This window comes from Dipteris shenzhenensis, chromosome 20 (genome assembly GCF_047967505.1).
Source record: "Dipteris shenzhenensis isolate YYH24624 ecotype China chromosome 20, Dip_SZ_1.0, whole genome shotgun sequence".
Lineage (NCBI taxonomy): Eukaryota > Viridiplantae > Streptophyta > Polypodiopsida > Gleicheniales > Dipteridaceae > Dipteris > Dipteris shenzhenensis.
In genome coordinates this window covers 11,465,604-11,477,093 of record NC_141615.1, presented here as the reverse complement: position 1 = coordinate 11,477,093, position 11,490 = coordinate 11,465,604, and the positions used below count along the sequence as shown (strand labels likewise).

Genomic DNA, 11,490 nt, shown 5'->3' with positions numbered 1-11,490 from the left:
GGATTGGGAGTCTTGTTCTTGTATCAACTGGCCTTATGGGAGATGTGAAGGTAGGAAGGAATGTACTCGTAGAAGAGAGTAATGTGGTATTGAGATAATGAAGGTATTTGCATTTATATAGAAGAAGATTTATTTTGCACGTCATTATTAGTTAACCCCCCCCCCCATTGCCTTCTCGTTGCCCCCCCCCAACCCACCTTCTTGTCACCCCCCCCCCCCCCCCCCCCCTTTTCCTCATTCTTATTGGCTACCCTCCCACATCTCAAACATAAGCTCCCTTGTGCTCGTAACAATTATTGTTTGAATGTGTTGGACTGTAAAAATCAAGTGCTGGGTTCACAAGTACAAAATTTAACGCTCCTTTAAAAAGAAAAATGAGCCAATTAATCAAATTTCCACAAGAAATATTGAAGTGCGGTTTTGATTAACATCAATGTACATTTGGTTTAGAGATCCAAAGCTTTCCAACACGACTTCTAGTTGCTATCCAAATTCTATGTTTTGGGAAAGCTTGCAAAGATATCCATGAATGCCTTCTTTTACTCATTTAAGTTTGACGAACTGCTTGGGCTAACTCCGTTTGCAAAAATTTATTCCTTGCATAGGAGGACTCAATTATACCATGATAAAACCACTCGAACATCTCTTGAAGAGCATTACTTTCGTTAATCCAACCTTCATGCCACGTACTCTTGAAAGAAGCACCTCGAGCTCTATACTGAGACTTCTCCATCCCTTGGGCACTCCAAACATTCAACAAACCATATTGGTGAAGAAACCATGGACCATGAGCATAAAGAATGTGCTACATAAATAGGAAAAATACATGAAGTAAATAAGAAAAAATTAATTGCAATTAAAATTTAAAAAAAAAGCAAAGAACAAACACACCATGTAGTGAGTAATGTGGGATTCACCCCATCCATCCACCATGGCTTCAATGAACTCTTTCATGAGATGACTTTATATAGTTGCACATCATCATTGTCTATGGAAGGCTTCCTCAAGATCTTTATCATGTTGTCCAATGCTTTCCAAACACGCATTCTCAAGGTTCTCACATGAGGATCAGCTTCCAAATTAGTACTGCAATCACATAACTCTTTCCAATAGTTCCAATGCATATTTAATCGATTTTTTCCATGATTGGACAAAAATCTTTGTGCCTTTGAGCCTCCCTGACACTTTATTTGGAAGATTTCTTGATTTTCCTCACAATTGTGTGTCTTTGATTAGCTTTACATGCCATCCATGTAGACCCATGCTCGAGAGTAAAGCTTCAACCCTTGCTATACATGATGCTGTTCTCTCCTCCGGTTTCATGTTCCATACATATACAATGTGCAAGTAAAGCAATTTATCAATGAGCTGCATCTCCACGTGCAACACACAAAAATAAACTCTTTGTAATGGAATGTTTAATATTCGATCCTAATTTTTATTGATTTGATCTCTATTGGGTGCAACATCCTGATTGCAACTCATTACTCCATTGCTCCACATCCATTTGTTAGAATCATCATCTGTGATGTCATTCATTACATCTTTAGCATTCCCAAAGTCTTTTCCTCTTTTTATTTGATTTTTCCCTCTATGTATTCCTATGTTATTGCCTCGAAGTTGTTGTGAGTGCATACAATAAAGACACAGACAAGTCACATTTGCACTCAATTCCATTCCAAACATACACTTCAATGTTTTATGATCTCCTGCCATGTGCCATTAAACTTTAAACGATCCAAACCCTTCAACTTGAAGCAACTCTCCTTTCGTCTGGGCATCTATGACACTTGGGATTGAAGATCTATCAAAGAACCATTTCAAGAATGAGTGTGTCTCTTAAGGAAGTTCAAATGCAGCAAGCCACCAAATGTGCTTTTCGGATTGCACACTAAAATCTTCCCTAACTTCCTTATCTTTGGCATGTCCAAGGGCTTTCTTCATCAAAGTAATACTAACCCTCTCCAACTTGTGGCCTTTTACAACCTTGCACTCATCCAATTTGATAACAAAGACACAACCTGAGAGATTATAAGATTTACATGACAACTTTCATGTTGTAAAACTCCACCATTGTAGCTTGGACCCTACGTACATCCAAAAAGACATTGTCATGCTCGGTGTACTCAAAGGTGCTTGGTCCTTGCTTTGCCCCTTCGGTAGTTTGTCCTCCTTTATTTTTGCTTTGTTGGCCATTTGTCTTGTTTGTGCCTTCCAACATCATGCTTTCTGAGATGTGTATTAATCCACCCAACAATCCTGGGGACAGAAGAAATTATTTTTTTCCTTGCATTTCTAATATATACTAGTCTCAAAAATAAAGGATTCTTTACACCTTGACCTCAAAGTGCATCTACAAAGACATCATATACAATTAAGTGACAAAATATGAAGAGGGGAGAGGAGAAGAGTGGAGATGAGGAGAGAAGGCACATCTAGAGAGCACACCACAAATGACTAACTGTATACTAGATTTAGTTGAAAATGTAGAATATACCCATTTAGGGTTAGGGTTAGGGCATCTAACCCTTTCCTTTATAGCACTCTATTGGGTTAGTGCTATGCACATATGATCACATGATGTTTGGCGTGAACTCTCAACACCTTCCCTCAAGATCAACATCATGAAGTAGGCCTTCCCTCAAGATGATGATTCTCGGGAATTGAAGAAGGACTGATCATTATATTCCATCACACCCCTTTAATGGGAATGTCAAAGTGTCGTGAAAATCACTGTCTGAATCAACTGCAAAACACTGACTGTGTTAAGTGAAATGTGAACTGTCGGTGGTGAAGATAGAACAGCAATATATAATCTGATCTAGATTACAAGGCTTGTGGCAAATGATGTCGGGAATAGCCAAGAGGCTTTAGAAGGCTTGAAATGATGTGTACGATGCCGTGAAATAGCCAAATAGGCTTTACAATGATGGCATGTGTGTATGAAATCAAATCATGTGCTATCTGCCCACTGATCAATCGGACAATGCTTTTGAACACATTGAAGTCTTCTCACTGAACTGATGAATGTTAGGTTTTAGGTAATGTGATGATGTGAAACCATATGTGAGCGTAGGGGCTGACTCCGAGTAGAAACTAGTCGAGAATTTTGGGCATGGCTTAGATTGGCAACTTGGGGAGATTCAAAGCGTCCCCTCTATGGCGATCTAGTCTACTCTGATCTATATCTATACCAACCGTTGATCGATGAAAGAACAACAAATAATTTCTTTTCTTTGGTTCTTGTGCTAGATTAGATGCGTCGATGTAGAGGCTGATATGCGTGTAGGAAGTGTATTTGTCGGTGAGGCTCAAAAGTGAGTAATACTTGAGCTGAAATGTGTGCGTGATGTGACACCCTCAAATTCTTCTTGGATCAAGAGATATGACTTGATCTAGGTGGAGGGGTAAAAGGAGTGCAAATGTGCCCAATGATGATGTGGCAATCAGGGGGTCACATGCAGTGACTGTGCATAATAGGGATTGTGCCTGTGGAGCCCTGTGCTAAGGTGGCAGGAGTGATCACATCAGTGTGTGCATAGTGTGCCTGGCAGGGGACTATGCTTGCAAGGGTCAGTGCTGATTGGATAGCTGAGGTGGCACTCGTTGACCTAACCCAGGGTCATGATGACCTAACCCAAGTTAGGTTGATGATGTGGTAGATAATGATGTCAGTAATGATGAGATGGACTCAGTGATGTGGCAAATGATGTGGCAGACTGTGCTGCCATGGCACCTGTGACTGAATTGCTGATGTGGCAGGCGGTTGCCACGTGGTAGATGATGTGGCAGATAAGATAATGTTGCCACATGGCTGAATAATAACCAAGGTTTGTTGATCTATGGTTAACATTACTCGGGGTTGGCTTGACCAACCTTATCCAAACCCCTTGACCTTAGGTTAACCTTACTCGAGGTGTGGTTTACAGGGAGGATAAGGTGAGGTGCCATGTGTCTCTGCATGGGTGGCCAGAATCTTCTAGATTCTGACAAAATCTAAGAAGATTCTATTGTCGATTGAAGCTCTATGGTCATCGTGGATTCGATGCGGCTGTTCAGAGGCATAGTTGTGGCGGGAGCTCTTTGTTTGCACATTGGAGCTTCTGGTTGAGTTGATGAAGCTACTGTAGTAGGAGATCCATCGTTATGCAACACTGTGAGCTCCTTGGATGCGTATAGGGTCGATATGTAGGGCATTGCGAAGGAGTTGGGAGACTGTTGGTGGCGACTGCTAGCGCTCGACTGCCCATGTGAGGAGAGATTGGCCGTTGGATGCACTCTGAGCGCTGGCGTCAATGTGCTATTGGCTTAGCTAGCTGGAGACTACAGCGTTGGCGGCTAAGAGGCAAGAGTCTTTCGTTTCTTTGTTTGTTTGTAGAGTTTACCAGGGAGATGACTTCTAAATTCCAACAAGCAATGTCCCTTGACGAGGCTTCTGGAATTATTAGAGATCTCTTTTACCTTGTGGGTCATCATAATGATGACTAGATATTAAACTCTACTTTAATAATAGACATGATTGCTTAAAAGTGATTGGGTAAGAGAGAACTTGATTGAACCACCCTTCTATGCTAACTAAAAAGAACAGTAGGGGCCCAAAAGGGGTTAGTAGCACTTGTAGATGCTAGGTTAACACACTACCAAAGTAAAGAGTCTATCAGGTTGATGGGGATAGTAGGGGCCAAGTGGGCCTATTGTATAAGATTCACATTTTGGTCTTCTTCGAATATTGATAGAACTCTCTCTCTCTCTCTCACTCTCTCTCTCTCTCTCTCTCTCTCTCTCTCTCTCATATATATATATATATATATATTGCTATTATGCTAATTTGCTATTTTTTGCTACTAGTTTAGCACTTTAGCACTTAGCAAGGGCCTTAGTGAGCCCTTTGCTCCAGCCCACAGCAGCTTGTATGAGATACTTTAGCACTTTAGCACTTGGCAAGGGCCTTAGTGAGCCCTTTACACAAGCGGGTGCATAGACGAAATTTGTATGAGATAAGGAATGGATGGCAAGACTAGAAGGGTGGTACTTTGCTTGGAAGGCGTCATGCTGAGGGCTTGACTGCATAGAATATTCTAAAGCGGATTCAAAATGAGTATTATTTTGCTCCTTAATCTTTGCAAGATGGTTCTCATGAGTGTGAACAGTGTTGGTTTGTAGATGTTAAGCTTGCTAGAATCGATGCACTTTTTCTTGTCTTTAGAATGGGGATGAGCGTTTGGATACATACATTGAACCGCATTTTGGGCAAGTGGTGGTTAATCTGACCACCACTCTATCAACACCTGATTTTGTAGTTGTCTTTCCAAGTCATGCATTTCATGCTTACATTCTTCTTATGTAGAGTACATGTGCAACCTATTGTAATTGCATGTCTGAAGTACCACTATCAAGAACTAGATTCTCTATGGGATTAGTTATCCATAAACCTCTTGAAATGATCATTGGTATGGTTTGACATCCAAGAGCCAATATAACTAGTTAAGCAATCCCTATGAAAAATGAAGGGCTATAGACTGTTGCTTGTGGCAAGTTCATCTAGCCTTGTAACTTGGCATAAGTAATGACCTCTCTATGTGTCATCTTTAAATAGAGAGTGACCTCCTACAACCAGTCATAGTTGACACATGGTGCCAATTCTTGCTCCCAACCTCAACTAATTGCATGGGGGGGCGTAATGATAACCCAACCCGCAATGCTTTAATTGTGCTCAAGGCCTCCCAACCTCAACTGATTGATGATCTCCCTCTTGCAATATTGCACCAGACGACCCGAACCGCAATGCTCTCATATCCCACTCTCATATCCCAACCTCAACTAGTTGATGATCTTCCCTCTTGTGAAATTGCACTTGTATGGCCCAAATTGCAGAAAGCCATTTAAATGAACTAGATGAGAATATATATGGTTTCCAAAGGAGTTATGCGAATGAAGAGGAAAATGTACTTCAAAATCTCAAACATTTTTTCTCCCCATCTCAAACAGTTTGCCATGAGGGTACTCTATTTCTGTGTTTACAGGTGACTCTTGAAGCAAAATCGACGGGATTACAGCTTTACCTTTCCTTCTCCTGTCACTGTCGCCGATTTGCGAGCGATTGTGTACATCAATATCTGAAACGGAATTATTAGTGGCTCGTTTTGCTTCGATTATCAACCATGTATTTAGCCAATTTTACGCTCCGCTTACGCAATTCTGAGGGAAGGTCGAGAAGTTTTTTGCAATGAGAGTGGTTGCATTTCCGTGTTTATACAAAACAATCGCACGATGATTGCTTCTTCCCGATCCCACTCAAAGAGTCACGCCGAAGAAATTGAGAGTCATTCCTGTGTCGAAAAGATTGGGCTGAATCATCGTCTTCTCTTAGCAAGCAAGAAGATGCCCTTTGAAAAATAATGACACGGGCAGAAGTCTAAGTTCCACCACTGAGAGAATTCTTCAATGTAAGAGCCCACAGTTACATTGATAGGAGAGACATCTTTAATGCAAAGAATTTGAATACAAAAGAAGATGATTCCAGAGGTGTTGTGCCCCTGAAAGAAAACTGCAGATGAATTATACAGGAAGAATATAGAGTTGGCTGAATTAAGGGAATTGGAAGTTGGCAGGAGAGACGGAGGAGCCGGCAGGAGGGTTTATGGAGACCCAGAGCAACGAGATGATGATGGCCAAGAGGCCTGACCACACGAACACAATCGTCGGTGTCCTGCCACGTCGGCCCATCAGACCCTTGGCAAATGGGTACAGGTGGGCAAGCACCCAGAAGCTGAAGAACGTTCCACCCAGCAGCTCGCTCCAGCGTGGACTCGGACTGTACACCGCACGTGCCACTCCCACCGCCACGGCGATCACATTTGTCATCATGATCGTGACTGGCGGGATCATCAACGCCGTCCATTTCACGGCATACAGTTCCGCGAAGTTCTCCTCCGCTGCCACGTCGTCGTTCGTCGCAGCCTTGGCCGTGAGGGTGAAGGACACGTCGACGCCAGCAAGGACCTTGAGGAGCCCCTGGAAAACGGCGGCCGTGTGAGCCGATGTCCCCCCGATTAGCCAGAATTGCTCATTCCGCCACCATTCTTCTAACGTGATGCCAGACCAGCGCACTTCCAGAACCGCCAGAGCGCAAAGGGTGGCGGTCACCGCCAGCAGCGAGGCCAGGAAGGCGACGCTCAGACGCTGCACGATGAAATGCCCCGTGAAGAGGGAAAGCGCCGGCAGAAAGCAGTAGACAGTGAGGAAGATGGACGTGAAGGGGTAAATCCCGACGTTGAGGTACGCCACGCGCTGGAGGAACTTGAGGTTGGAGGAGGCGAAGATGGCATTGTTGCGGGAGAAGAAGATCTCGACGGAGCCGGTGGCCCAGCGGAGCACCTGGTGCAAGCGATCGGTGAGGTTGATAGGGGCAGAGCCACGGAAGGCGTCGGGGCGGGTGACGCAGTAGACGGAGCGCCAGCCACGGTCGTGCATGCGGTAGCCGGTGACGACGTCCTCGGTGACGGAACCATAAATCCAGCCGACGGAGGAGCCCCACTCGGTTTTGTCCTCGTACCAGCAGGAGACGAGGTGGATGGCTTCGGCGATGGAGGAGGGGTCGAGGGTCTGCCCCTCCGACCCGCCCTCTACCTCCGGGGCGGAGCTGGGGCGGGAGTGGAGGTGGGCGAGGGGGATGGAAGAGGCGAGGGAGACGGAGGAGCCGAAGCGTTTGGGGAGGCAGAGGAGGGCGGCGTCTTCGTCCGTCGCGGGGGTCGGGCGGCGTTTCCGCCAGCAAAAGCAGCAGGAGGCGGCGGGGCGGAGGCGCCGGAAGGTTGACGACGGAGGGCGGGGGGGCGGCGGAAAGCCGTAGATCGCGAGGCGCCGGAACATGGAGCCGGTGCCGACGTACATGGGTCCTTGAATGCCGTCAAGAGCCCGCATGTTGACGTCGAAGAAGACGGTGTTGTGGTTGGCGTAACGGTCGTTGGGGTCGACACCTTCGAAACGTTGGGGGAATTGGACGTAGGCGACGCGGTCACCGCTACGGTCGAGCATGAAACACATCGCCTCGCGGAGAGCCAAGGAGTTATAGACGTAATGGTCGCAGTCGAGGTTGAGGATGAAGGGGCCGTTGGAGATGACGGCGCTGCTGCGGACGAGGGCGTTCATGGCACCGGCTTTTTTGTTGTGGTCGTAGCCTGGCCTCTTCTCGCGCGACACGTAGACCAGCATCGGTAGCCGCGTGTCCACCCCCGAAGCCTCCACGTCATCCGCCTCCGCCGCCACGTCCGCACTGGGTGGTGCAAGCATCACCTGTCCAAACAAAATACTCCGTTCATTCAATATAGATTCACTCCACAGCATCTATAGATAGATTCACTCCAAATCAAGGCTCTATCAGCAACAGAATCACATTTCTGCATCAGCAGAATTAACTGAGATTTGAGGTCGTTTCAATCGGCAAAATGACTATGTCATTGAGATCTGCTGTGCCTTCAACGAGAACAAAAGCAACCACGCAATGGCAAAGAAGAACCAACTCCGCTGTGATTAGAGTCGCAGGAAGCAGAACAAGAGCCAAAAATCACGAATCAAGGCTCAACGACCACAGAAACACATGCTCATTTAGCAGAATCTTTCGAAAGGAATTGCTACTGTGCTGCCAAAGATCACCTGAATGATCCCTGCATGGTCTCCTCGTGCATGATCCGCCACCTGCGCAGCCCATGTCCCTGGCCAGTGCGTCCCGTCTGCCATCCATGTCGCCTTGACAATCTTCGCTGCCTCGCCCATTTCACCCCTCTCCATCTGCGCCCTCTTGCTTCGGATCTCCTCGTGCGCGTTACATGCGTCCGACCTTCGCCGGATAGACTCCGGCAGCCCGTTGATTCGCACTTTGAACTCATCGTACTCGCGCTTCATCCTTCGGCGATCTCTCACGAAATCGGGTCGAACTTTGTTCTTGGTAGGATCCGCTTTGGACTGAAAGTAGCTATCCGGATTGCGAGGTTCGATGTCGTGCTTCCGGCAAAAGGGAACCCAAATGCTTCCAAAGCTCGCTGCCTCAGCGAGAGCTTCAAACGTGAGCAACGAGCCACCATCGTCGGAGAGATAACAAGCCAGCTTCTCGACCGGATAGTCTGCTGCCAGGATGGATAGGATAGTATTGGCAGTCACGAGAGGGGGCTCCTTTTCAGGATCGGCCGTCGATACAAAAACATCAATCCCAGGCAAATTAGATGTCCCGCTTGGATTTTCAGGGCCTACGCTTTCGAATTTTTCCTTGAGCACCTTCAAATCTGTCGTACGATTCACGGGAACGAGCTTCGGAAGCTGGTCCAGCACCCAAGTGAAGGCAAACCATATCTCACAAATGACAGACATCCCCCAGAGCCACATGGCGTCTGTGTTAGGGTGACGAACACGCCAAGCGAGAAACAGCCCAAGCGCAAGGATTCGAGTGACAGCAAGTAGCCTGCATCCACCACAAATCGTTCAAATGACATCGCAAATCTTCCAGTTGACATATTGCATCAATTTTTCGAATGCAACCGCACTAACAAAACAAGTAATTCGAATGCCAGCCAGCATTACAAAGGGACGATTGCATACGCTACAAATATTCACCAAGTAGCATCGCGGTGGAGCAACTAAATTGAGTACAAATGACGATTCTGTTTATTCTCGACGACAGTCACCTGTAAGGACTGAGAATGGCAGCCGAAATACTCTTTTTCCGAGTCAGAGGACGTCTTGTTCGCTCGCTGAAGCTCGGGGGAGCACCACCATCCAGCCCTCCCTTGCTAGGATCTTTCGGCCATACTGCGTTTCCATAACCGTAAGTGCCCTTGGTTTGGTATAGCCAGCGCGCGTGATCAAAATCCGTTGCCTTATTGCTCATCAGCAGCGGAGGGTTGTTAGACTTGAGTAGCGACAGCCGTCTCTCCATCTTCGATTCTCCCGGGGCAGGGCCCGGAGAACGGCGTTCGTCCATCTCTTGATCTAGCGTTCTGTAGCCCTCCTTGCAGCCTGGACAAATTCCTCGACCATTCACGGCGTCAAAGTAACAATCCGAACAGATTTTGAAACCACATTCGCAGGGAGAAAGATCCTCCCCTCTCTCGTCCCGAAACACTTTCCCGTCGCATCCTTCCAAGGCGCATACAGATCCTCTGCCACAGGCCATCTGCGGGTGATCACCGGACTCGCTCTCGATCATCTTCTCCATCACATGCCCCCTGGTGACACTGTTGAACCCTCCCGAGAAGAGTGTGCTGGAAACAAACCGCTGCTCTGCCTGTGCTGCGATCGTCGGATTAATGTGCACGGTGGGCGCCGCAGACATGGCGCGGTGATCCGGCGTAGGCGGTATGTGCACCGTGTAGTTTACGTTAACGAAATCAGAACTGACCTCCGCACCAACATCGTTCTCGTCCTGCGAAAGGGAAGACAGGAAACGACCACTGGGAGTTCGCCCGACGTTGATGCTAGAAGGAGAGTGACATCCAGCGGGGGGAGGGGGCGCTGGGCGGGGACTGGAAGTGCGAGGGCTGGCTGTGCGAGGGCTGGGGACGCCCAAGTTTCTGAAAGATATGGACAAGGGGGAAGGAGGGGAGGACGCCATAGCTGAGCAAGCTTCAGGGGACTAGGGACTTCAAAGCATGGATCAAATTCGTGCTCAAATGCTCCAGAATCACTGTGAGAAACACAGAGAGCAAGAAACGTCGGCAAGCTGGTCTCTGATCGCTACAAGGAGCAGCAAAAATCAAAGCTTCTGCAGATACTGCACGATGATACCTCGAAAGGTGAAATGCGGAGATATGATCAACAATTGGACAAGAGAAGCAGGAAGGGGATGCAGAAAATGAACTGAGAGATGTGTTTGAGAGAGAGACACAGAGATCAAATTCAAATTATTCGAACGGCTCTCTTTTCTCCACCGTCCAATCGGCCCTCTCATCTCCACCGTCCAGTCCAATCCACCCTCCCCAACGGAATCCTACATACTTGGGAAATTCTAGGGCGGGGAGGAGAGAGAGGTTTGAGTTAGGTGGGATTTCTATCCGGGGTTTGATCTTGAGCAATCTCCACTCGGATTTCAGCCTCCGGGTGTTGCTGCACTTCGGATTGGGTGAAGTATTTGTCGGTATGGTGAATGCATTGTTTGGAAATGCATATGCAGTTCCGGTTTGCATTAATGATGGTGCTGTGTGGCAGGGTTGTCCCCATTTGTTTGCTTTATTGAGCGTTCCTCTCAATGAGTTGCTCGATCAAGGGTATGCGGCCGGTCAACTAGAGGGTGTAAGACTACCTCTGGGTATGTAGTTCGTTGTGCAAGCACTTGCGATAATTGAATGGCCCTTTCAAGGAAAAAGTGGGTCACTTGATTGAAGTGCTTCAACTCTTCTGTGAAGTGTCTCAACTTGGCTTGGTGTGCAACTGGGAGAAGACATTTGCCTTCAGGATGAGTTTGGATGGTTGGGATTATTGTAAGGGAAGATCTACAGGTGC

At 47.1% G+C, this 11,490-nt stretch overlaps 1 protein-coding gene across 1 annotated transcript; it reads right to left on the bottom strand.

Annotated features, from left to right (window-relative positions):
• Positions 1-6,323: 6,323 nt before the first annotated feature.
• LOC147889280 (cellulose synthase-like protein D2) lies at positions 6,324-10,810 on the bottom strand. The gene is made up of 3 exons (XM_087391426.1): positions 9,678-10,810; positions 8,653-9,454; positions 6,324-8,292 (listed from the first exon to the last, which is right to left on the bottom strand). Exons 1-3 carry the CDS (start codon positions 10,601-10,603, stop codon positions 6,589-6,591), a joined length of 3,432 nt encoding a protein of 1,143 aa, XP_087247552.1. The 5' UTR covers positions 10,604-10,810; the 3' UTR covers positions 6,324-6,588.
• Between the last annotated feature and the right edge of the window lie 680 nt (positions 10,811-11,490).